The 27,940-nt window shown below is 43.2% G+C and overlaps 1 protein-coding gene across 4 annotated transcripts in view; it reads left to right on the top strand.

Moving 5' to 3' along the window:
* RUNX2 (RUNX family transcription factor 2) overlaps positions 1 to 26,660 on the top strand; it is a 159,039-nt gene extending 132,379 nt beyond the window's left edge. For all 4 annotated transcript variants that reach the window (XM_077176500.1, XM_077176503.1, XM_077176501.1 and 1 more), the window contains one exon: positions 25,787 to 26,660. In XM_077176500.1, coding sequence (XP_077032615.1) covers positions 25,787 to 26,451 — 665 coding nt within the window. In that variant the 3' untranslated portion in view covers positions 26,452 to 26,660. The remainder of the gene's footprint in view (positions 1 to 25,786) is intronic.
* Positions 26,661 to 27,940: the final 1,280 nt, after the last annotated feature.

The following is a 27,940-nucleotide window of genomic DNA, read 5'->3' on the forward strand; positions in this document are numbered from 1 at the left end:
GAAAAATTCCAGATATGGTGATTCTACCACCTCCTGGGGCAATTTATTTCAATGTCCAACCACTCTTCCAGGGAAATTTTTTTTATTGAGTTGCCTGGTGTCCTTCAGAAAAAGAAGCTTCATTTTCTGACACCCTCAGATTATGTGTTGAGCTGTCCACTAGGATGCTGCCTCCCTCCCCATGGATTACAGAGGGTTCATGGTGGAGACAAGGCTCTTCATTTTTGGGGTCTAAAGTGGAGGTTCTGCTTTCAGGCTTCTGGATGATTTAAAAGTTATCAGGTATCAGTGCAGAAAAGAGAATCCTGCAATGGGCTAAAATGTGAAATAATTAATGGCTGGTTTGAACCCAGCCTCTTGCTCCTGCTGCATGTCATAGAATCATAGAATATCTGGGATTGGAAGAGACCTTAAAGATTATTTAGCTCCAAGCAGTGTTGTGGCCTTCCCACATCATGCAGCCCAAATGCCCCTCAGTACAGGCTGTGGCAGTAACAATGCCTGGCATGCCTATGGCTGTAGAGAGGATTGTTTGGGTAAAACATGACCTTTGGTAACCATTAGTGTAAAATAAACCTCCAAAATTTTGTCTTGCTGGCCTCTGCCTGTAATCTGCCTCCTGCCTCTGTCCAAAGAAAATCTGTTTTCCTGACTCTCAGGCTTAAACTACTCATTTCCTGGAACTTGTTTGGAAATTCAGCTACATCTAAAATAAGTATACTCATGGCATGCAAATGGGAAAATTCTAGCCAAAATCAATTGGCATTTGCTAAATCATACTGCAATTTATGATAGCAGAATTTGGCCCTGATCAGGAGCACAATAGTCTCAAGACTATAGTCTCAAGACCACCAAAACAGCTGCTGGTCTTACATTTTGCCTATATTCTCAGACATGCCAGGTGGTTTGCAAATCTGTTTGGCACCAGGACTTTATGTGATCCACGCCCAGGTCATACAGATTGCAGAAACCCAGGATTGATTGTCTACTGCCCCCAACAGCTGCAGGGAAAAACAACATCTTAATCCACAGCCCCAAGCAGAAACCCTGGGGAGCCCCAGGCTGTGCTTCCCAAAAATTCCCCTTGGCATTGTGTGACCTATCCCTGAGTTTGGGAGGAACCACAGAATCACAGAATATTCTGAGCTGGAAGGGACCCACAAGCATCACCAAGTCCAAGAGCCCACTTTTGTGGACACACAGAAAAGCTGAGAGCAACTTATATTTGTAAACTTAAACCTTCCCTTTCTAAAATTTCCCTTCCACTGCTCAATTTGGTATGAGAGGATGAAGGAGACACCTCTTGCTTCCCACAGCAATGGCTGTGTCAGGAATGATCTTTGTAGCTTCCATCAAAGGGGACAGACAGACAGCTGGGGAGCATCCACATCTGGGTGCGCTGGTGTTTTTATTGCATGTTGCATTATGTATAAATTTCACATGGAGTCAAAATAATTTTGGACTCGGTACCTCCTCCGAGCCAATACCTTAATTAGAAGTGTTTTGTTTTGTTGTTTTCCTGAAGGAGAGCTGCCATCCAAGCACATTATTATGGGTTTACACATCACTGTGCTCTTAATATCAAAGCTTTTGTTTGGCTGGAGGCTTCCTTCCCTGTGGGGGAAGGGTTTCTGGGTGAGTGTTGGAGGTTGCACAATCTTTTCCCAACAGAAAAGCGAAGCACAAGTTGGAGTCTGTTGTGATAATGCACGAGAGGAAGTCAAGAGCAAGTCTGTGTGGTCTGAGTGAGATAACAGGCAGAGTCTCCTGTACCCCAACCGTGTCAGATTGCAGCCTGATGGCAAATTCCTGTGTGTCTCTTACAGCAAGAAGTGAGAAATCAGATAAAACAGAAACATTTGCAAGATGTCCATTTGCAGTTACAATATGACCACTTTGATGACAGAAAAGTTCTTGGTCAGATTCAAGTGTCCAGATTGTCCAGAGAGGGTGTGCAGTTTCACTCACTGGGGATATTCCAAACTGTCTGGACACAATCCTGTGCCAGGGCCTCTGGGATGACCCTACTTGAGCAGGGATGTTGGACCAGATGACTCACTGTGTTTCCTTCCAATCTGACCCATCCTGTGCTTCTGTGATTTTGTGATCTCTTTGAATTAGTTGCTCGCCCCTGAGTTGCACTGAGAAGTCTGAACTCTGGGTGTTGTACCTGCATGAAGTCAAAAGAAGACTCTGCCCAGAAATGATGGCAACCTGAGTAAACAAGACTGATCCAAAATGGAGAATAAATTAGTATTTTTGTTTTGATGGTTGGAGATGGTAAAGATTGACTGTGTGGGTCTGTCTTGGTTACACAGACTGGAAAATAAATCCAACCTGTCCCAGCCTCAGCTTGCTGTGTTATTCTCTTCTTTGGAAAGTGAGGCTTCCTACCATGAGAAGGTCCCTGACAGTGCTTTTTAATTATCCAGTAGGATACTTTTCAAAGGAAGTAAGAATCCATCAGCAGGGACTTCTATTAACTCAAAACTTTGCTTTCCCCGTATGAGATTTACACCAAATTCCTCCCAGTTTTTGGTCTAACATTACCTATGCTAAATGGAGATGTATTAAATATTGTTAGGAAGGAAAATTTGCATGCAGCAGTTTTAACGATTGAAGTGATGAGCAGTAGAGGAAACCTTTCCCTTTTCTTTTGTTCTCTCATCACTGGCACAGGAATCCTCTATCTACCACATCTTTGCCTTTGTTCTACGGGGCAGAAAAAGGATGCAAGGAAGTCTTGCAAAACAGGCAAACATCCTCCACCAAAAAGGCAGTGCTGAGCTATTGGTTGTGTTCTCATCTAAATGTGCCATGCACGCATTCTGCACCACACATTTCCTTACCACCCTCATCACAGGAGTGGAAAATCTGACAAGTAATCTTCTGTGGGGACATAAAAATGCAGGATGGAAACCTCTAAGCTGCGTGGTCTTTAAGGAGCAGTCATCCATTGAACTAAGGCTATATTCAATATTACAGTATCTTGCTGATAGATGACATAAACCAAATTTGTTACTTAGAGAGGCATGTTGATTGGCTTCATGCTGGGCATGCATGGAGAAAGACATCTAGACGCTCTTTTATCCAGATGGAATTCCTAAGTCAATCAAATAAACATCATAATAATAAGGTTAATCTGGTCTTTACTCATTCAATAGAGGAAAGCAGGGATGTGGATCTAATTACATAAATATTGTAAAATCAGTTTGCATTTATCTCTTTCCACATGTCCTTGGTACAGCCCTGGTTCAGCATGCTTAACACGGCCCTTTTTGGTCTGAATGATTTAATTCTGGGGCTAAAGCCATTCAAGATTTGTTTGAACAGGAAAATCTTGTTTTCTTTGGAGCATTTTGAAGTAGGCATAATTACAGTGTTGCAAATGCGATGCTCTGCTTTAAGGAGCTGTCAGCATTTCCATATTAAACCACTATTTTCAGGGGTTAACAGAATTGCCAGAAAAAAGAAAAAAATTTAAAAAGAGTGGAAAAGAAGAGTCCATTATGGGATGAAACTTGGTGTTTAGGTTTTTAATCCAGGAGGGTGGTTTCAAAATCAAATTGTGCAAAATTAATTTACACTGCATGCTTGCAAAACTGCTCGTGTCACTTTTTTCATACTTTTTTTTTTTAAATCAGCCCACAATAAAGCCCACTTATTTTGCTTGTTTCTACTGTACACTGCTCTTTAAAGTTAATGTCATTTCCATACAATACCCCCAATGTAATATGCCTTAGAGGCAGCATAGATTGAATAAGTGACTTGGAGCCAGGGACTCCCAAGTTTATAATTTAGCCGCTGACTCACTGTGTGGCTTCAGGCAAACCACGTAACTCCTATGTCCTCATCTATGGTATGGTCTCAATTTTCCATTGTGTTGCACAACATGTAAGGAGCTCTGCTCATGTTCAATTGGAGCTTAACCCGATGGTGAGTGGGTTACTGGAGCCCTGTCGAGGATATGAGACTTAACACAGCTCCCACTCATCAGGTTCTGTCTGTTCAGATAATCTGCAGGAGAGCAGTCTTCAGTGAGCTGGTCCAGGTGGGCACTTGGTGGGTGTATCTCCACCTGTGACATCTGTGTTGTGGAGAAAAGTCTGTCTTGGTGCTGGCACTGAAATAAATGATGTTCTTCAAAAACCAGTAGAGGAACTGAGATGTTGTTTTGAAATGTGTAGGCTTGCTTTGTTCTGGACCTGCAGGATACTCAGCTCATTCTGTCCCTTTCTGTACTTCTTCAGCTTTCCCCAGCTCGTCATATGTTTTTACACTGTCCCTTCATGGCTGAGCTTTTCCTTTATCATAAAGCCATTTGCTTTTGCATACAGCAGAGTCAAACTTCTGTTACATATTATTTGAGTCACTTGGGGAAGAAAACACAGACAGCTTGTGCAGACAGTGGATGAGGGAACAGTGAGATTTTTTTTCCTGAAAAACAACACCCCCTAGGAAGTAGGTCCTTCAACATTTAGCCAGGCCTGAGAAGGGCTCTTTTTCAGCAAGTGCTGTCCTGGTGTGGACCTCTATGAACAATATTGCATTTGTGGGGGTCAGAAGAGTAGAAACATAAATTTAGAAAAGAGTGTTTCATCACTTCCAGTCTTCCATATCACAGGCTAATATACACTGGTGGTAAGTTCAAATGTGTCTGCAGAACGTTTGTGGCCCAGGCCACAACAGCCCCCTACAGCCATCCACAGACCTGTAATTAAAGATCAAGATTAGCAGCTGAAACATGTCACAGATGGAGAACAAGACTCAATGGTCTGCCAGTGGCCTGGGTCAAGAACAGCACAGAAGTGGTGAGACAGCCAGACCTAGAGAGATGGCATTCTCAGACAATCTTCCCCTCTCTGAAGAGATCTTTGTTCAGTCAGAGGATCATGAAGAACACTCTGGTTTTAAAAATTGTCTCCCTTCCTCTTCATCCCCTGCCTACACAAGCTGCCAATAGCTGATCACTTTCTGACCTCATGTAAAACTTTCTATTGTGCAGCATCTCACTGCCCAAGCCCCACAAGCTGACCACATATTTTGTGAAGAACCGTGTCTTTTCTTTTTTTTTTTTTTTTTCTAATTTTCCACTTTGTAGATTCATGTGGTGCCTTTGTGGTCTTGTCCTGGAGGACAGCTTACCTCAAAGGGAGTTTTTCTGTATTGGTTTTCAGTTCTGATGTTTAGAGACCCTCCCATGTCCTTGCACTGTTTTCTGTATTGCTCATGTGGCAGTGCTCACGCAGTCCCAGTTTCCTGTCTGTGGAATGGGAATGATAGTGTATGATATCTTATAATACATATGGAATTATGAAACACAGCAAATCCCTCTGTGATCCAGTATTCTCTGCCAGTTAACAAAATAGTTTTATTCTCTGAGCAGACATGTCCGTACAAAGATCTAGATTTGTGTCCTGCCTTTAAAAATTCATTTTCATCTTGGATTTGGATCCCAAGCTGAACTGTTGGAAACTTCCAGTATAATGAGACACTTGTAGAAAAATATTTTATTGTGAATGCGGGAAGTATTTTGAAATATTTTGGGGTTTTGGGCAGTTTCAACACTCAGCTGTATTTACAGTTTTTCTCCATTCACCTTGTGAAGTTGTTTTCTTCCTGTCGTTTTTGTGCTGGCTGGCTTTCCTTGTTAGAGAGAATCTCCATTGCTTCACAGCAGATATGCAGATCCCAACATGTATGTGTAACTCCAGCTAAATCCAGCAGATCCATGTCAGGCTGACTTGACCTACAACAATTTTAATTTGTTTAGACCTGACCTGAACAGTTTTCAGATCGTGTTGACCCTGAGTGAGTGCTTTACTTCAGCTTTCCTGAGGGAAAATGGAAACAATTCAGGAAAATCAAGCTTTTCCTGGGGGCAGCTCTGTCTCTGTAAAAAACAAACTTGGTATTAAAAAAGAAACAAATAAAATGGAAATTTCTCAGTGGCTCTACTTGCTACACAACTATATCTAAAAGAATATGATTTCAATCTACAGAAACAGCAGTGTTTGAATTCAGCATTACAATAATAAAGAGGTTTGTCTTCCACCACCTAGTCAATATTAGCCAGCTGACAGCTAGTCTAGCATGGTGTGAGACAAACCTCGTAAAAAACTGGAGAGCTTTACAAAAATCAGAGTGGGTGATGACCCTAAAAATTAATACTTACCAGGCACTGTACAGCTGAGAGACTGGTAGAAACAAAAACCACGGATTTTCTGTTGGAAGACATGTAAAATTGACACTGTGTGATTTTATAGTGGTTTGTAGGATTTACAAGACATACTGCAAGTAGCACTTGCTAAAACTACAGCTCAAGATGTCTGGAAAGAAAAATATCTGCAGGAATGGGGAAGAGCAGCGTCAGCTGTTTAGGAACGTCTCTCTGGGATGCCTTGGTGGGGTGAATAAGCGGTGATGTGGTTTGGTTGTCAAATGCAGCAGTACAGGCAGAAGGTTGGGGTGGTTTATAACTTAATTCATCTTTGGAGGAGAAAGACTTCTCTTTTATACTTGAAGCATGGATGTAATGTTAAGAAGGGCTGAATGTCTACAAAGCTCAGTGACTGACTTTCTGAAGCATCAGCTGATCTCAGCCTCACAGAAGTGGCTGCAAAATTTGTGTACTGCTGAGTGGCTTTCACTGAAGATGTCTGCCATGTCAGTACAGCTGGGCCGACTTTTCAAACCTGGTATTTTTAATCTATTCCTTTTTGCTAAAGGCTTTCCCAAAGAGGATCCTGAACCTTTCCCTTACATAATTCTTGCACACAATTAAATTCAATCTTCCTTTCCCCCTGAGACATGGAGAGTCATGGTGCTCTTTGGGAACCTGTTGACAGATGATGCTGGTACTGGACAAAATTATATTCCACCAACAGTGCTCCCTCATTCTGCCCTTTGTTATGTCCAAATCCCACCAACCCAGCAATGTGAAGGACCAGTAGAGCTGCTGGATGAGAGCTCTTCTCATCTCTGCATGGGTGTTTCCAAATCACCTGGCCCACTAGGAAAAAGACGACTTTCTCTTTAATAATAGATGGTGGTAGTGAGACATGAAAATTAGGAGACATATTTTCATTTGATATTGGAATATCATGAGCATCAGTTATTTTGGGAAAGAGTCCAAAAAATACTTGGAGAGAGTCTAAAACTGCAGATGAATCCGCAGGTTTATTTTATTGGGTGATTTCAGTTCTGCCAAATATTTGTAGTGTAAAGAAATCATAAAAATTGCTGGTGGTCCTCGCCTGGCGGGTACTTCTCACATATTTGAGACAGTTGTACGAACTGTGACAAGAATGTTTGATCTATTAGCTTAAAAACAAATTAGAGTCTTCAAGAGAAATAAATGAACTATAGATGGTAGAAATACATTTCTCTTATCTTAGAGAGACCAGGAATTTTTGCCCCCAGGCTTTATTTGCATTTAATTATCACAGTTTGGATTTCCTCTACTGCATGCATGGAGGTTTAGTCTGTCTCGTTCCATCCTCTGTTCTGAAATAACATTAGTACCTGTTAATGATTATCATTGTCAATTATATATTCTGGTTACATGGACATTATAAGAAATATTGGTTTGTTTTAATAAATCTTCAAAAGGCAGCCTAAACCTGTGCCTTATCTCCTTTCTGCTTTGTAATTTATTTATTTTTATGGTTATGATATATGAAAGACTCTGCATGCTCCCAGGGACTGTGAATGGGTATCTGCTCAGCACTTGAATACTGAGATGGCAGACAGAAAAGGTTTTATTTAACATAGCTTTCCAAATGAAGCAAAGGGGTCAGGTCATGTATCTCAAAGATAAAGAAAGGAGTGAAGAATACAGGTCTAGAAATCCAAAGACTCTGTTATATGCATAAAAGAGAGAGAACTGGTGAACCCATAGGTGGTTTAATTTTACACATACTAAGCTGCAAAACAGCTTGTGCTCACATTGTAACGATTATTCATTTTCTAACTTAGATTATTTTTTGCTAGGATAATAATTTCACTGTAGTCCTGACCTGGAAAAAGGACTGATTGCTTCACTTCCCATTGGTCTGTAGGCATAAAGATAGTTCCATATGAAAAGATTTTCACTGCATTTCTAAAGAGAATTTTGTTTTGAGTTGTGCAAACCTGATATTTATGCCATTTGCCCATGTGGATTATTTTCATTCACTGGACCAGCACTGAAATGTCCACTCCAAGAGGAACACTTTAACCAAGCATTCTTTATGTGGTCTTCAATTAATAAACAGGAATACGCCTTTCTAAACCTGTGGGTAATGATTTTTCTGCTTGCTGCTACTGTATGTCACCTAAATGAATGGGGCATTTATATACTGTCCTTTCATCTGGGATATCAAAGCACTTTATAAATATGGACCAGTGGCTCTGATGTGCAACCACTGAACTGTGGCTGCCTTGGAGGTGGCATGCGGTTGACATTTGGCTAGCAAAGCACATTTGAACATCAGAAACTGTTGGTTTCCTCAGAAAGGCTTGGAGGTGTGGGGGGTTGAAACTATCTGAGTTAACCTCTAACACATACCTGCCCCAACACGGGAAAGCAACACCACTGCCCACCTTCCAGTGAGGTAAAATACAGTCTTGGCTAAGAGCATGACCAAAGCAGCTTCCATCAACTGGATCACTGATTTTATTCCAGCCCAAGACCATGACTGCCAAAAATTATTACCATATGGGGAGTTGGTAAATTGCCCCAAGAAAATGAGCTTGGTGGTCCCAGATTAGTTTCACATGGACAGGTGTCTGCACCACAAAACCACAGTCACAACTGCTGCCAGCTGCCGCGGGTTTCAGAAGGGAGGTCCAGCACTGCCTGGTCAGTGGTAACACAAGTGGTGGTTCTAGAGGTGGCATCTCAGGGCTGCAGAGATGAGGCTGTTTGTGTCTCTTTAGGTGTTTCTTGACCCCTCTATCCTGAGCTGTTAGTGAGCTTGTATGGCGCTTTCCATCATTGTTGTGGCAGGTGCTTTCTCTTACCTTCACACAGAGGCCTCCCCAGCCCTGCTTCCACTCTGCTAAAAGGATGCAACAAAAAATTTCAACTGGGCTTGTGTGTTGAAGGTGTTAAGTTCAGACCACACAAGTAGGCTTTAACATCTTTGGTACAGCTTGGAAAATCCTCCACAGGACTGGAAGGGCCTTCTGGGTCACTAATCCCAACCTCCCACTGCTGCAGCCTTTCACTTTGCATAATCCTGTAGAAAAGCTGACTAATCTTCAAAAACATGGACAATCACAGGAAACCTCAAAAGCTCTCTATATGAAAAAGGTGTCTAATCTATTTTGCACCCCTCCAACACCTTTCATCCAAAACTTGTAATGAGTTTTGCAAACATGGATTTAAGAATTGCGATACCAGTGGGAGGGAAGAATTATCAATTATCCTTACTGTATTTGAGAGGAAGAATTTGAAAGACAATGAAATTATGAAGCAAATCCCCGTTCTCATTCAGACAAAGCTTTTAGTGGCTTGAGGAGGTTTGCTCCAATGGAGATATCCAAGACCATCCAACCAAACCAATTAGACAGTCAGGAATTAAAATCAGTGTTCCTGACTGTCTTTTTTTCTGCCTTGTAAGCACTGAAGTGTACAATAGCTCAAGATTTTCCACCTGTCAGACTCACTATTTGTTCCAGAAGAAGAATACATCCTATTTCTTCTGTGAGATAGCAGGAACATCATCCCCTCACTGAAGCACTCAAAGTCAGGTTGGACAGGGCTCTGAGCAACCTCATCTAGTGAGGATGTCCCTGCAGGGGGATTGGACCAGATGACCTTTAAAAGGCCCATTTCAACTCAGACTATTCTGTCATTCTATAATTCTGTGGTGTACCATAGTTAAGTGGGCAGGAGGTTCTGTTAGAGCAAAGAGGAGTATCAGCAGCAGATTTAAAGATTTTTTTTAATCTGTAGAAAATACAATGCAGAGAAATGACCTTTCTGCATTTTTGCATCATCAGAAAGATGAAACTGAGTCTATCTTCAAACTCATGAAAACACACATTCCTTCTTCAGGGAGAATAAATCCTGAGCAATGCACTGTGTTCTGTGGAAATGTTTTGCCTTCATCTTGAAGCCAAATGCTACCCTCAGTCTCATTGACTTTTGGTTGAATTTGACCTTTCTGATTTTCTAGCACATTTTTTGAACTTGTAAGTGTGGATGATGGCTAAGTATGGCCATGGAGCTATTTATCAATTAGTAGATGATGGTAGAATTTATTAACAGCATTAGTAAGTGGAGAAACTAGTCCCCACAACCTTGTAGCACCACTGTTTTAGGTTATTGGTGCTAAGATAATTGTTTGCGTCCACCTTTGATCAACACATCTTTTAGGATTTTCTTAAAATTTGTTACTTTAACAGCTGATCCCACTCCTACTGTACAGTGGATAAAAAACTATCTTGTAGATTTTACCAAGCATTTAAATTGACTTGGAAGTTCTCTAAATGAATCTAATTTAACAGTGAAAGAGGGAATGTGTGCTCTCCTGATCTCCTGTGCAGATTCTATATTGGCAAAAGTTGGTAAAACTGTTCTTGCAAATTTGTCCTTAAAACAGTTGGAGGGTTCCAAGCAGGAGGCAAAATTCAGGATAAAGTGCAAGGGCCAAATGCTAATGCACTTGCTTACACTGAGAAGCATCAAATCCAAAGATTTGCTAGACCTAGAGTAAGAAGATGGGAAGTTTGAACAAGGACATTTCAGATTACAATTCAAAACTCACTTTTAACTCATGCTGCTGTTCAGGGATTACTCCAGCAACATGGAAAGGGGAGTTGTTAATACATTATGTGCTCGACAGGACTGGCAGATCTTACCTCAAAATGCTTGGTTTTGCTGGCATCTGTCCTGGTGCAGTCATGTATTTTTAAGTCACTTTAAGCAGTTTCCTCTTTGAGATTTTTATTTGCTGTTTGGTTGTTTGGTTTTTTTTCTGTGACACATTAACTTTCCTTCTCTTATCAGAGCCATTCTAGTCAGAGATAGACATGGACCTTTGATTATTTTTTATTAAGGACAAATTAGGAATGCTTTAATTAGGGTCATGTGCTCATTTCAGGTGTCTTAAAAATTAAGGTCCATCTCTATTCTAGAAAGCTTTATTTCAGAAAGCTTTTTCACAGGGACAGCTTCCAAAATTACATGTCTCCCAGCTATGTTTTTTAACAATTTACTGACTTTGGGCCTTGGAGAGCCGAGATGAGTTCCAAATTTGGGATATTTACTCCACTGAATTGTGAATGCCCTGAAGATTGCAGTGCTTGGATTTTTTACAAATGACAGAATTCAGGATAATGACAATGCTAATGGACATATCTCAACTGACTCACAGCACCACTCCACATTTGGGTGCTGATTCAAGCCCCATCTCTAACTATAATGTCACAAGGACTGGCCAAGTGCAGTACCTCTTTCTGATGTTGTACAGAGTGTGTTGGGCTGTGTAATTCAGTCCAAGCCTCTGCTGCTGTTACAATAAGAGCATTACCTGTAGTCTGAGCTATGCAGGGATTATTTGGGGTTCTTCTGGTAATTTCTGATGGCATAACCACCTTCCCAAGGTGCAGAAAGACTGAGCAGAGATGCTTTCTTGGAATGGGCTTCTTTCTCTGTGATGATTCAGTTAAGCCTATGGAACAGATGTATAGATGGACACACAGTGGTTTTGTGTTGGTTTGTTTTGGGTTCTTCCTCGCAAGACTTAATGCTTTCCCTTGTAAGTCAGGATCCTGCATGAGTTTGTTTCCCTGTTGAGCCATTTATGAATTTCAGCAGCTGCACCTTGGCTCCTCCACATCCCTCCTTCACCAGCCTTTCTCTTCTCACATTCCTGGTGGCATCCAGGGTCCTCCTGACCTTGGTCTCCTGATAGTCCTGGTGTGGCTCGGACTACCCAGTTGTGGCTGTGCTCCCAGATTGCAGTCTGTGTTAAAGACAAAATGCTGTCTTTTTACAACTCAGTTTCTTTCCATAAAGTTAATCAAGCAGCCTTCCTTTTACAAGGCAGCAGATCCTTTGGCATTTCTTCCTTTGGCATGCTGAAAATTCCCAATGCTGCCAGGTTTCCCTCAGGATAGAGAGAAGCTTCTTGCCCTGGAGAAGAGCTGTTCCCTTACAAGGTACTTGTATTGTGTCCTTGGAAAACTTCCTCTTCCCATTCAAACATGTTGTTGGGGATATCTTTGTATTTCTATTAGAGATGAGCACAAGCCATGAGGCTGGATCTAAATTTAGTCAAACTCTGAGGTTCCTTACAGTAGGGAGTAGGAGCTCGACGTGTGCTTTTTGGCTGGAGCTGCTCTCCTGTCTGCACAGCCTAACACAAAAAGCATTGCTGGGCTGTTGGGGAAGCTGCTGACACAACTGAGAAACTGAGTGGTGAAGGCTTGTCATCAAAATCAACAAACCTGAAGGCAAATGGGAACCTGGTGGTGTGAGTAATCATTACCCCTTGCCCAGCCACTTGGAGCAAACTTTCTCTACTCAATAATCACCAGGTTTTATGAAGGGAAACAAACGAATTGCAGATGAAGCACAGAGCAAAATGTCCCTGCATTGCTCTTATTGGGGAAAAAGAAAATATCTCCTTCTTTGGGCTTAGTTTGTGCATGCCTTTGCTGTGTAGCGAGCTGCAAACGGTGGCCTCTCAGTTCATTAATTGACAAACACCATCCCCTAAACATTTCCAGGCACAGTCATTTTCTTTTCTCAGGTTTACTCAGTGGTTCTTACTGAGGTTTACATTTTTCCACACATGTACTGAGAATAAACTTGCCTCTACAATCTCATCTCTTGTGCTCTGAGAAATTTTGATAATGTAATTCATAAGCAGAAGCAGATACATTTTCTGGGTCTGTCTCTTTTTGCAGTTCTTCTGGCTTTGGCTGTTTACTACTCCCTTTACAGCAAACTGCCCCACTTCCCAAATACCGCAGGACTTTCTGAACTGCAGCATTTCATTCCATTTGTCTCTCTTTTTAAGAGGCTGATCTGTCTTAAAGAAATTTTTCTCATTTAAAAATAATTTTGCTGTGGTTTTACAGTCAGCATGGTTCCCCCCAAAAGAAACAAAAAATCCCTGCAGGCCTATTTCTTCTCCTTCTCCCATGATGACACTGGTGTAAATGACACTGGTGCCAATGGAATTATTCCTGTTTTACACCAGTATAAAAGAGACCAAGTTCTGAAAGATGGGATATATTCAACATCTTCACAAAATTATATTAGGGTAGAAGGGTATCTCCATCTATCAAAAGGGATCTCAAATTCCTCTTTTATCTTCAATGTCTCAAATAGGGGAATATAATCATCTACCAGCATGACACAACAACCCCCAGGGTGAAATCTACAATGCATTTAGCATGGAGAAAAGGCAAAGGCAGCACAACACGGCCCCTTAGGAATGGGCCCAAGGAATACAGTGTCCAGCTGAAATTAGTGTTACTATTTGCCTCGTGGAAATGGTTGGGAAGCCCAGCCAAATTCAGGGCTCCAGCCTACTGGAGCAGCTGCAGTGAGGGCAGTCTCTGTTCCCCAGCGCTCGCAGTCCCAGTGACAAACAGCAATCAGACCGCGGGCCAGCAAGAAGTGGAGCCAGGCAGAACTAAAATATCCCTGTTGGAGTGCGGTCCCATGAGGACAGTGTTATGTCTTACCAGAAACAAAGAGAAGAGCACATTTCCAGTCTCAAAGACTTCTCTGTCCCATTAAGGAAAGCTTCAGACTACAATTAGAAAAAAAACAAGAAAAAGAGACATAGCCACAGCATGCCAGTTTGCATCCAAATGCAGCCTAGAAAAAGCAGTTCTGCTCCCAGGAGAAGGCTGCTAGCACCCTCTTAGACTGGTGGCTCCAACCATCTCACTCAGGAGGGTGGGAATGTGACCCTGGAGAGAGACCATCCCTCCCCCAAACCCAGAGCCACTGGGTAAATATTGACTCAGAGAGAGGAGTGGCTGAATCACTCATTCCTATCCTAACAAGGTGTTTCCCTCTGCCCAGCGTGTGAACAAGCCCACCCTGCACAGCCCAAAATATCAGACAGGAATTGGTGCCCATGGTGATCAAAGGACATGGACTCAGAGAGACAGAGCACCTCTGTTCGGGCAGGACTGACGTGTTTGTTTGCTCCCAGAGTGGCCAAATGTCTACTCCTTTAAGTTATTCAGGAGGACACATGGTGGGAAGGATGGATAGGTGGAGGAATGAGGAACTTGGAGCCCCCTAGTGCAGTTCTTCTGTTCTTATCACATGAAACACCTCTCAAATTGTCTGACTGCCGTTCCACAGCTGCTGATGGTGTGGTTTCGTACACCGGTTAATGCTACTTCAAGGGCCTGTGTTCATGAAATCTCTGCCCCAAGATGCACTGAAGTAACAGTGAATTTGTAGAAAGGGGTAGGAAAAAGTCCAGCTGTCTCAGTTGTCCAGCTGTTTCCAGCTCAGGATTCAACCTGGGTTGGATGATTTGCATCATAACTGTAAATCTCTTTATAATCTAAGAGTACTAAAATAAAGCCCAGGAAAGACCTGGGAGACAAATGGTGGTGACCACTGACTGGAGCTGTGAGTGGGTGTCATGAACTTTTGGGTGGCTCCTAGCTTGTGTAATCCAACTGGATGCAAGGGAAGGCTGAGTTCATTGTTGCAAGCACAGGTCTGGATTTCATTTCATGTCTGCTACAGATTTCCTAACTGGGTCACCATGCTAGCCTGGAACACAGGCATTATATGTTCCTCCTCCACTGAGATGTCACAGAGCTCAGGATTTGATGGTTTAAAAACTGGTTGAAGATCTCCCAGAAAAAGGATGTGTAAGAAAAAGCATATGCTATGGATCTCTTCATATACGCTACGTTACCAAAAATGTTGTATTTATGTATTTCAAAACTGGGCACTGGGCTACATTTTCATTCCCCAGTACAAAGGCAAATACATTCCAAACAAAGCAATGTTGTTTCAACAAAGCAAGGGTTGAAATCTCTCCAGGGCTTCATTCTGTCTCACTTAGATCGGGCATAAGATCTTAAAGCAGAGTTTAGTGGTCGGCCGATCACGCTCCTCTGGGAAATGACAGAGTGGTAATTCAAAAGGGGTAGTGAAGTACAGCATTGTCTTGGTCTGCAGGACTGTTCTTCAATAAAACCAGCGTCTCACCCGGCTTACAGGAGAACATTTTGTTCCAAAGGAGCTGTGGCTCTTCAATAAACAAAAGAATTCACCTCCGGCTAGACTTGGGTGTAAAATGAAAATGTTATTGGAGACAAAATGTCTTTGTGAAGACAGCATTTCCATGATGCCTGCCACGATTGCCTGGGCATATCGAGCAGTTGAAGTGAAAAAGGATAAAAGGTACATCTCCAAGGCACTGACTCCATGGGTGTTTGAAACTTCTTTCAGGCTTGGGAAGTGGTTTCAGTCCAGCTGGGAGCTCTGAGGGAGGGGATAAGCAGCCTGGGTCCTGTCTGGCACTCACCGTTTTTGTTGTAAGGACTCAGATTTGATCACAAGTGTGTTGAATCTTTCAGGGCTTTCCTGAAAGCCTTTCCTTGCAGTAAACAAGTTCGCCCACATCTGACACAAGAGATTGGGAAAGCATCTCAGAGTATCTAAACACAAAAATCCATGAGATATTCCTCCTCCAGTCTGAAACTCCTGGTACACTTGGGAGAGTTCACAAACAGCAAAGGAGTTGTAGGGTCATTCAGGGAAATAATTCATGTCCAGACTGGCATAGCTCAGGTGTTCAGATATGGCTGTCTCCCACCCAGATTAACTCTGAACAGATATGGTCTCTGTGGTTCCTTGGTGCATGAAGATGATAAAAATCACCTCGGGCTGTGCAGTTTCAGGGGATTTTTGTTACAAGATTATTTTCCTAAAAATGGCACCATGCCTCTGGGGATGAAACATACTTGGAAATATATGAAAATTTAAATCAATTATGTGAGTTAGTTCCGACTTTTCTTGCATACTTATGGCAAGATCATTCCTTTGTCATCCTCAGATCACTGAGGGGCTCTTTATTGTACAGTCAAGGTGTCCACTTTTAGCTTGACAAGCAGGTTTTGGCCTTCAAACTCTTAGGCAGAACAACAGCTAAGCTCATCTGGCAGAGACAGTCTTTTGTGGTGTGTCTAATCATGGCCTTCTACTCAGCCTTTATTTCACCTAGAAGTTGTTCACTGAGGATAACCAACATCCTTGTTCTACTCTGGGGATGGGACAGGGGACTTCCTGCACTCTTTCTCACTGTCTCTTCCATTTAAGTAATGAGCTTACACAGCTTGAAAGATGGTACAAGATAAGGACTGTTAGACAACTGCTCTGCTATGTAGACTCTAAGGCTTAGCAAAACCCTTGTGCTGGGGCAGTCAGATGGTAAATATCCAGGAAAACACAGAGTTCCTGTGTTTCAGTGGGGAGCACAGCTGTGCCAAGCTTTTGAGAGAAGGTAACCCAGCCTGGATGCAGATTGTTTCATGAATCAGCCCAAGAAAAGCCATATGGTGTCTGCAAAGGAGGCCTGTCCACTGCTGGCTGGACATTGTCCTTGCTGGACTCTCTGTAGCAACCTGAAATCTCGTTGACTCATGTGGACCAAATTTCCAGACTTGACTCATTGGCTACTAAAACCATAAGATTGCATGGTGTGTCTCATATTTTTCCTGGGGAAAAAACCAGCAGGAAAATATATCTTTGGTTAATTAACATTTGAATCTGCTTTTAAGCCTTCAGAGAATATATGTTAAGAAATTAAATTAATCTCAAACCAGCAAAGAAAAATAAACCTAAAATATCTGGACCATCAAGATTTGTTTCTATAAATGTTCCTGGTTGCCTCATCCTGAGATGCTGGAGCATGTCCAGGGAAGGACAACGGAGCTGGTGAAGAGTCTGGAGCACAAGTCTGATGAGGAAAACCTGAAGGAGCTGGGGGTCTGAGCCAGGAGAAGAGGAGGCTCCGTGGGGCCTTCTCATTCTCTGCAACTATCTGAAATAGGTGTAGCCAAATGAGGATTGACCTCCTCTTCCAGGTAACAAGGAATAAGATGAGAGTAAATGGCCTCAAGTTGTGCCAGGGGAGGTTTAGATTGGATATTATGAAAAATTTCTTCACTGAAAGGGTTGTCCAGCATTGGAACATTGCCCAGGGAAGTGGTGGAATCATCATCACTGGAAGTATTCAAAAATGTTTAGATGTGGCACTTGGGGACATGTTTTAGGGATGGACCAGAGACTCTTAGGTTAATGGTTGGGCTTGATGATCTTGGAGGTCTTTTCTAACCTTAATCATTCTATGATCCTTTGATTTAAAGGTAAAAGATACAGATCTTGCCTAGTCTCTTTTGTATATCTTAGTACCTGCTGAATGTTATGGAACCATGGATTTATTCTAGGGCCATGTATGGTAGGAGGGGCAATTGAGAAAGGTCCAAAGAGTAGGAACACAGGTGGTTTTACAGAAAATGCTCTTGGCATTATCATTATCAAAAATTCCCTCATAAATGGAAAAATTTCCTCACACAATGGAAAACTAAACTGAGAAACTCATTGCTGTAGGAGTTAATTGCCAAAACCTTGCCAAAGGATGAGAAAATAAAAAGGAAAAAAGAAACAGGAAAAAGAAAAATAATGAAAAATTATGCGATGTTTACAATGCCAATAAGACCATAATAGGGGCATTTAGAGAGACAATAGTACTTATTAGGAAAAGAAAACAAGAGTCTCAGAAGAATTACACGTGTTGGAAAAGCTGTCTGTTTCAAAACAGGAAAAACCCTTTGGTGTAGCTAATGGCCAGATCCAGATAGGTAATTACACACAAGTTCTTTCAGCTGCAGTCCATGCAGTTGCAGTTCATTTTGAGCCTGATCTTAAATCAAATCTGTTGGCCTCCATCAAAGGTGATTGTTGATAGTGTAAACATCTGTCCTGGGCCAAAACCCGGATTCATTAATGGAACATCAGGAAAATTTCCTACAATGGTCTAAGGTATAGCTTAGTCCATTTTTTTTGATATTTCCTTGGAGGAAATTTTTTGATTGAAGATTTTTTTGATATTTCTTTGGAGGCAGCATTGACTGACCATTGACAGAGGCAAAATACAGTCTGAACAAAACGGTCTGAACAATTATACCACTTTCTTCTTCTTCCTGTTTCTTTTGGCTCTCCAGAAGTAGTTGTCAGTCCTATTTTAGTTTCAGAGGACCTAAAGAGTCTCCTAAGCCACTTTGCCATCCTCACTAAGTTGCTGGGAAGGGAGTATATGTGGGTGGAGGAGATGTTCTTGTGTGGCCACGGGAGGGCTGGGCTGCAAGTCTCCTTACGCACAACAGATTTTTCTGCTGTGCCTTTTTTCTGTACTGCAAAGGGGAGGGAAAGAATCTTTCCCCAATTTAAGAAGTTGTGTTAATAGAAGCTTAGAGCAAAGGAGCCATCATTGACAATGCTGGTTGATGGGGAAGATGAGAGTGGCCTTTGTTCCTGGCTCCTTGATGGACTTCTGTCAAGGCATTTAATTTTTCCTGTGCTTCAGTCTGGCCCCAAAAAAGTGCAGCCAGTGTGGGACTTGTCTGTGCAGTGCTTTGAGCACAGCAGGACAAATGTGTTAGGCAATGAGCACTGTCATGAGGAATTGCCTGCTGCCCAACAATATTACCTCTCCAACGTGCCTACCTCCTCTTTTCCCATTCCCTCCCCACACTGAGATCTCGGGGAATCCTCAGGGACTCTTCTGTTTTCAGAAATCACAGGAGCTGCAGAGCACTTCAAAAAGTCTGGCTCTGTCCCTTAGGTGTCAAAGAAGGACCTCAGGTTCCTGGAAAATCTGGTCCCAAATGAGTGTAAAAACACACATTTTGTCAGGAAGTGAATAAAATCTCACTGAAATTAAGCCAGGGACAAAGATGAAAAAGCAGATGGCCCATGACAAACTGTGAGAACGAATTTGTTCGCATGACATGGGAATAAGTATGTACTCATAACAGACTATTACTCAAGAAATTTTGAAAGAGCACAACTCCACAGGAGTCATAATGGGATTAGTCACATAAAGCTCAGTCCAGCTAAGCCTGGTGTACTGTACCTGAAAGAAGAGAAACAGACCCCAAAACAGACCACAATTGAAAAAAAAAAAAAAACAACAAAAAGGAAACAATTTCCAAAGAGATGCACAAGTTTATGAAGTCAGAAAAATTTTTAAATGAATTAAAATATGTAGAGTAGGTCTTGGATTGTTATTAGGCTGCTCAAAAAGCAAGAGGCCAGAGGAAGGAGCCTTCCTGAAATGACTCAAACCAGTTTGACAGCACAGAGTTGGGGTGTTTTTGGTGAAATGCCATGGACCCTGGAAGAGACTTTGCCATGTGCTCCATTACAGCATTGTTCTCGCAAACTACAATTATTTGCAATTATTTGCAAAATCCCTTTAAAAATAAGCCACAAACCAGAGGAATAGGGTTGATTTGGAATACTCTGATCTTTTTTTTTTCAAATCAGTATTTTGCGCAAAACTCCTGGCTTGAACAGACATATTTAAATACATAAAACCACTCCTGTCATTAAAGGGAGCAGCATCTTGATATATAAAATATTTTGTGATTTTTCTACCTATGAAGAGAGGAGTGGGTTCCTAGGACACATATGTGATTTGCTTTATCTAAAAAATAATTAACAATAAGCTTGCCTAATGCTTTTATGAATTTTCTATTCATTTCTAAGCTGCTCACCCAACAGCGAGTGTTTGGAGCTAGTTTAGATTGATAAAATAATTAATTAAAGGATAGACTAGAATGAAAATAATATCTAGAACCGAATTCTGTTTCTGAAATCACAGTCAGACATGTATGCAGACACCAATCCTGGAGTGCTCACACTGATGCTTCTCTTCAGACCTACACCATGAGTCATGTCCCACAGCCTCTTCACCCAAGCTGGTGACTTAATCCCTTCTAAACTTGCTTGAAACCCTTCTAAACTTGACTTAGCCTGGCAGTGGGAAGCAATGCCACTCCATCTGAATCACACCAGAGCAGTGCAGGAGGGTTGGCTTCAGATGCAGGTCCCAAAGATGGATTTTGTCCGTGCGAAAGCAGCACAGCCCTCAGTGACGCACATGCTGCTCTTGGGCTCTCATTTACCACAAGCTGTTGGGACTGGAGTTTCACTTCTCACCAGAAAGCGGAGGCAGGTGTATATTTAGACTTTCTTGGGAAGCAGCTGTGAAATGCAGGGGGAGCACACACGCACTCGGTCCCTCAGGCACACACACAGACACCGACAGCTTTAGAGCAGCTGCATCAACCTGAGCAGAAAGGACATGGCACAAAGGCCTCCTGCAGGTCACTGTCTCACCAAAGAGACTCATTTCAGCATCTCAATATTCTTATCATTGAATCACGGTATCACAGCATCATAGAACAGTTTGGGATGGAAGGAATGTTAAAGATTTTCTCATTCCAACCTCTCTACTCATTTTAGGGACACCTTCCACCAGATCAGGTTGCTCAAAGCCTCATCCAATCTGGCTTTGAACACTTCCAGGGAAGGCACATTTTCTCTGAGCAACCTGTTCCAGTGCCTCACCACCCTCTGAGTAAAAACTTTCTTTTGATGATGAGTCTGAATCTCTCTTCTTTTAGTTTAAAGTCATTCCCCCTTTTCCTATCACTATCTTCCCTCTTTAAAAGTTGTTGTCCCTCACATTTTTAAGCCCCCTTGAAGCACTGGTTATTTAAATAAATAAAGTACTGGCACTATTGAAATAGATTGCTTGTTCAGTCCTGACTCACTTGAAAGATTATCACCTTCTCAACCACAAGCTCATTCCTTGAAGTACTCTAGGGGCTTCAGGTTCTACTCTCCTGTATCTTAAACCTTATCTTATGGTTTTGTGCTTTCCATGGGAACACAGAAGCAGCATTACCCATCTGCTATTGAGATTTGATAGAAAGTTGGTGGTGCCAAGAGGATGGAGCCAAGCTCTAGCCTGTGGTGCCCAGCAATAGGAAAAGTGGCAATGGGCAGAAACTGATGCCCAGGAAGTTCCACCTGACCATGAGGAATAGCTTCTTTCCTGGGCAGTGACCAAGCACTGGAACAGTCTGTCCAGAGAGCGTGGGGAGTCTGCTCATTGGGGATATTCCAGTAATGTCTGGATACAATCCTGTGCCCTGTGCTCTGGGATGGCACTGCTTGAGCAGGGGGCATGGACAAAATGACCCCCTGTGGTCCCTTCCAGCCTGATCCAATCTGTGATTCTGTGAAATTACTTGCTGCGTCTACCTATAAAGTGAGAAATCCAGCTCACCCAACTTCAGCCATTTAGAAGATATTTAGGCCATCTAAGGTAGTGGATTTACCAGAAGTTCTGGGAGGGAAGGGACACTTCAGAGCATGATCCTTCACCCCACTTAGGGACTTGATAGCTTGGAGTGGCTTTACCCCAGAGGTGCTTCTTTCTTGACGGGAGCCAAGACAACTGCCTCACACTAGATGCCAGCTAAAGGGCTGATGTTAGATGAGCTGAATCTGTGGAAAGTCATGCTCCTGCTTTTCCCTCAAGGTTTCTTCTTCACAGACCTTTCCCTTGTTAGTTGACAATAGACTAAGAAATCAGAGTTTGCAGCAATTTAGCTGCAAGGCAGATAAAATCAGTAGTCAAACAAAAGCAGCTTAGATAGCCAAGGCTGACTCTAAAGTTAAGTACTTGATCTTCTCATACAGCTGAATGCATTTAAAATAACTTTACTTGGCTATTCTCACAGGGCAGATCATTAATCTTTTGGTGACATCCATCATTATGAGCAGGACAAGAACTAGGAAATCCCCTCCTGGAGGTGCTCCTCTGGTCCCTATCAGTACTGAATTACCTGCCTTATTTACAGTCCCATGAGTTTTGGACACCCTGAGATCCTCTTGGAGGTGGCAGAGCAGAAGTGTTTCCTCCTGCTTGCAAATAAGTACAACAAGGATGTGCAATGGCTTTCCCTTGAGGAGATCCATAGCAGATCAGGAGGGTAGGGAATGTTTTTAAGCTGGGCATTGATTTTTATGCACTGGTACAGTTCTCTTTTGCAATGTAGGCATTTTCAGATCATGACATCCACATCCAATTTAGTTATCCAACATTATTCCCAGCAAAGTGATGAAGACATATCTCTCATTCTAGCAATAAAGAGGTGATACTCGACTTTTTTTATCCACTGAATGCAAAGAAAGGCTTGGGAATTAGATAAGATGTAGACAGCTATGCTGTAGGCTGTGACTGTGTATAGACAGACAAGCCAAAGGTGACTTGAGGGAATGGCATGAAGCTGTATCAGGGGAGGTTTGTGTTGGATATTAGGAGAGGTTTCTTCACCCAGAGGGTGGCTGGGCACTGGAACAGGCTCCCCAGGGAAGTGGTCATGGCACCAAGCCTGGTAGAGCTCAAGAAAACTACAACACACTCTCAGAGACATGGTGTTGGAACTGTTCAGGACCAGGATTTGGACTCAATGGTTTGGGGTTGGAACTGTTCAGGACCAGGATTTGGACTCAATGAGCCTTGTAGGTCCCTTCCAACTCTGGATATTCTGAGATTCTGTGACTGGAATCCCATCTCAGTAAAACAGTAAAACTCAGTAAAACTCAGTCCTCCTGAAGGATGAGACAAAGCTGCCTGTGCTGTCAATGTAAAACTGACTCTTGAGGTTGTTCAGAGATACATCTTGTGTGTCTAAGCCTTCATTTAGGGGGCTTTCCCTTGATACACAACATGGAAAGTGCAGGGACTTTGAAAGAATTTCTTCACCAAGCACTTTTAGTTCAGTTGTGTAGATGAAGTTGATCCCAACCCTGGATTCACTTCCTCAGCTGCTGATATAAATTTTCTTCTAAGCTACAAGCTTGCCTTGAGCAGTCAGTCTTTGCATGTGGGGGTAGGCTATAGCATCCACCCAGCTTCTGTGGACTGGGTGTACTGGGGGATGCCAAATGACCAGGAACAGGTGGCTGATATCCTTAGGGAAGGTAACTGTACCTGTCTGAGCACTCTGTGTTCGACATCTCTCTTCTCTGCAGGCATCCATCCTACCCCACTTAGCTCCAGCTCTGTCTAGATGTGGATTGAACACCCCCAGCAGTGACAGTGCACCTGGATGCTCCAGCTAAGACTCTCTTTCTGTGAAGACTGTACAAAAAAAGTGGAAATTACCAGGCACTAAAGTTGTGATGAGTTGCAATGAGAGGAAAATAAAACAGCATTAGAGAGGAAGGAAGTAAAGATAATAATCCTGTTGTATCTGATACACAACAGTAGTTGCTTGCTCCAGGTTTCGTCCTACTCAGAACTCCCATATAACTGGACTTTCTCAAACACACTCCCACAATTTTGACCTTGGAGAAAAAAATTGTTGACACTGCTTTGGGCAGGGTTTGTGACTGGGCAGTGTGCAGAGGTGCCTCCCAGCCTCAGTGATGCTGTGATTCTGCAGTCTTTGGATGCTGAGCAGCTGGGTCAGACCCTTCCCAACCATCAGTCACTCTGTGTTCTATGATCTGAGCATTGCAGCAGCTCCCACATGTCCTGGATACGCAAGGATCCATGTGCAGGTGTCCAGACATGTGGAATTTCTTAGATGGAAGTATGGGAGCCTGATCAAGCTGAGCAAGTTGTGTTTAAAGGCTACATGGCATAAATAAATCTTAAAGGGGGATTAGGAGAAGACAAAGCTGTGGCTTCTGATAGGGAAACCACACTGCTTGGAAAAGTTTCAGCCAAATGGAAGAGCCTTTGGTGTCCAGATTTTTACCTCTATTCTCATCTATATAAGTTGCTACTCCTCGTATATTAACTCCAGTATCTCTGACTATTTAAGAATCAATTGTGACAGTTATTTCCCACAGATTATAAACCAGATTACATTAAGGTTTGTCAAGCTTCCTCTGCTCTCTAATGTATGGAAAAACATTACACTTAATTTGGTTTGCTTGGGCAGTGTGGACAGGGATTAGCCACACTATATATGGACCATAAACACTGTTCTGGTTAACACCACAGTGCAGCCAAACCTGAAACTTTCATCTCACTCCTTGCAAACTTTGGTGGTTTGGATGGAAAAGGAACCTGTAGTTGAGCTCTGCTTTATTTTTGTTTTTGTCTTGAAAAACCAAAGGCAAATCAAGAGCATTTTGGAAGCCCAAAATCCAGCATCCTCAGCCCACCTCCAGTGGACCGGGGTTGAGTGCCTGCGTAGGCAGGGACCTCGTATTGGGAAGAAAGCCAATATACAAAGGAAGGAAACCATTTCAAGGAACCTGCAGTAACTCTCCATAAAAATCTCAGGAACATAAGGCAGACTCAATTTTGTGTCATAATCCCCTCCAAGCAACATGTGTGTCTGGTTAAGAACAACATAGTAGTCCCATGTGGGACAAAGATGGACTTTTTCTGCCTGCATGTCCAGCTGGTTTGGTATTAGGAATGACAGAGGAAAAACTTTGCTTTTGAGTCAGAATTTCAGTTTGCTATCTGGAATACCAAAGCAGCCAGCAATGAAAATGGATTCTCACATCAGATTTTTTAGATGCCAGAAATAATAATAGCATAGTGTTAACACCTCAGTACCTGGCTTTTTCTAGGTTGTTTTAACCTAGATAAATTTATTAATTTGTGTCTTTTTATCCACAGCAGTGCCTTAAAATTTACACTTAATTGCAGCAAAAGTAGTTTTAAAATCCATCTGTTTTCCACTGACCACTCCTGTAGCATCTCAGCACCTCTTGTATAATGTGTTCCCAATGCTAAAATAAAGATGTACAGTGTGACATTGTAATTCCACCTATGCAAATCTTTGAGGCTGTTGAAAAGGTAAATTTTCCTGTTATACTTCTGGCTTTCAGAATGATTGTAGAAATAGGATCATCCTTACCATATGGTATTTAGCAACTGGGCACAGTGGGTAGAGCACCTTAGATTGTCATGTGGCTCTCCAAGCCTCTTTATATCATCCAGAGGCTGCTCTTTCTTTCTATCAGTTCAAGCAAGAATGTTTCTAATGACCTTCGTGGACATCGGATGAGGTCCAGTGAACTACTTAGAAGAGGGCACAAATATCAGCCAGGGATGCACAGTGTCAACAATTTCTTTCTGTCTCTTCTTTTTGATTTTCATATCTGAAGTTGCTGAAGGGATCTAGGCAGGGATATACATCAAACTTTGATTGTGTGAACTCTGCATGTCTCCACACAAAAAAAAAAATAAATTGAAGGATCTAAGCCACCAGGTAGCCCTTATTGTGTTTGGTGTTTAGCTGTGTGTTCAAACCAAAATGCTGAAAACTGGGACCCTCTATAAAGCAGCAATTTAGCTCAGGCAGAAGCTGTCCAGCCCTCCCATCTACACAGGACATCTGAGTCAGAACATTAGCATGGTTCCATGGCTGGCCAGGAAAACAAGTAGGTAATTCACCAGCTAATTCATAGCTATGAGATGCCAACCAGAAAAATGTTCAGGCCTGTCCACAGGTTTTATGAAGAATGAGAGTGGAAAGATAATTTAATTTTATAATATTTAGTTCATGCTTACCTCAATAGGATCTTGTCTTAGATTACATCTGTTCTTTTCTAATGGGCCTACAGAGAGTATCACTGCCAGCTGGTGAAATTTCCCCTTTCATCAAAGAGGGCTTGGTCCCATTGAGGGCACAGCAGGCAGCAGTCTGCATGCAAGTATATGTGTGAATGAAGGCTCATGGTGTATCTTCCTTGCAGATTCAGATCCTTGCACTCCTGATGCTCCACCTGCTGCCACTTCACCACCAACTTCTGAAGAGCCTGGACCTTTCACAGCTCCAGCATCACCCTCCTGTTCCTCTGACACTGGTACTGCATCATTTTCACCACCATTACCTGCGTGTGTTGCAGCCTTACATCCAAAACCACCTCCTATTTCACCATCCACTTCTGCTGCCACTGTTCACTCTGGACTTCCTTCTCTTCCTGCCCCACCTGCCTCTACTCCATCCCTGCACCCTGGGATTTATCTGCCCGTTGTCCCACCCAGTGGTGCCACCCACCTCATCAACTGGCTGCCCTTCCTCGCCTCAGCAACTCTTGCCACCATCCAAGGCAAGGAGGAAGACCAGCCACCCATAAGCACAGGCTCCCTGGAAGGCATGAAGCCCTGCAGCAGCCCAGCCCCACGCCCTTCGCAAGAGGAAAATCCCCAGGCAGCAGCTATGGGAAGCAGCGCTCCGGGAGCTGCGTCCCCACCGCCGGCAGTGCCTGCGGGCTCCGAGGCATCCGCGAATGTCAGCGACATCCTGGCGGAGCTGCGGACCATGAACAGCCACCTCTCCACCATTGCCCGAGCCCTCACCCAGCTGGCATCGTCCCTGGCACCCCAGCAGGATGCTGGTGGCACCCCACCTCCTTAGTGCCAGATTTCACAGGGAGTGGTGCTGCCCAGAGGAAAGGGACCCTCCCCAAGCCCGCCCACGCCACTGGAGCAAGTTTGCTGCAGTCGCAGACACCGACCATGTCTCCCCAGTGGGTTTTTCTGTCAGTTTGTTTGTTTGCCCCTTGTAAATGGCTGCATATATTAAAAAATAGTTTTGTGGTCTTGTTAATAAAATTGTTTATGTTTCTGGCGTTCCTTTTGGATGCGCTCACTCCTCTCCTCTCACCCGTTAACCACACGAGCACTGGTAGGAGCCGGTGAGGTCTCACACAGAAAATGCTGGGAATCTGAAGTGGTGAGAAGTTACCCACGAGAAAATGCTCAAGGCGGTGACAAAACCGCTCTGGGCAATGTGGGGGGACACAGAAAGGAAGGGACACAATGAAACTCTGAAAATTTTCTATGTTTATCCTCATCCATGTTGAAGGGCACAGCTCTGTTGAAATTGGAGCCCTTCCCAGTGCACTACATCTCAGGGGTAATTGTAACTACCAGCACAGGTACAAGCCATGATAAATTGTTCAGAATATAAAGCAGGGTAGTTGTCTAAGCAGCAGTGTTGCAGTGTGATGTAATAGCTTGTCGCAGTATCCCGGTTCTTTACCAAGGCGTGCCAATAACCCCTCCCTTCCCCTCCCTTGCCCCTGCTAAGTGCTGTCCGTCAATCTCAGCATTCCAGCAAGGGCACGGTGTGATTGGCAGAGTTCAAAAGACGCCTCTCAGCCCTGGGGACATTGGGCCATCCAGGGGTCATTTGTCCCCTGAGACTTCCCCCCCTTACCTGGTTGGTGGGACCCCTACCCCGTCCCTCCCGCTCTCCCTGGGGTTCAGAGACACAGCAACCCCGCGGTTCGTGGTTCTGCTGGAGCTGTTGCTGCGTTCAGAGGCCTGTGGGCCAGGAATAAAGCTCTGGATCGAAACCCTCCAGCAGAACCCAACTCCTTTTCCTTCACCTTGCCTTGAAGCCTCTCCACCAGAGGTAAACCTGAGCTCCTGCAGGCCTGGACTTGTCCCCAGTGCCCAGCTGCAGCATCCAGCAGCCAAAGGTGTCTCTGAGGTGAAACAACCTCAGCTGCCGCCTCTGGTCAAGCAGCAAGGGCCAGACGAGCCCAGGCACGTTCCATCCAGCTATATTGGTATTTAACACCAATACAACAGTGGGGCTGAACAGCTACCAAACAGCCTCATACACCTCCTGCCCTCCAAGAGAGAGAGAAGTGAAGGTGCTTAGCTCAAATCAATCTGTCTTATTTACCAGTGGTGCCCAGGGTTCTTCAAGGGCATAAACAGACCAAGCTAACTTACAACAATCAGCCAGGCGCACGTGGATAAATCCTGACATTTCACAATCTTTCCCTATTGCCAAGGTGCAGCAGCTTGCCTAAAGGTGACACTGAAGGTGTGAAACCTTAAACAATCCCCTCGGTAGATGGAGAAAAACCTCTTGGACATGAATTCAGGATTTG

Source organism: Agelaius phoeniceus, chromosome 3 (genome assembly GCF_051311805.1).
Source record: "Agelaius phoeniceus isolate bAgePho1 chromosome 3, bAgePho1.hap1, whole genome shotgun sequence".
Taxonomy (NCBI): domain Eukaryota; kingdom Metazoa; phylum Chordata; class Aves; order Passeriformes; family Icteridae; genus Agelaius; species Agelaius phoeniceus.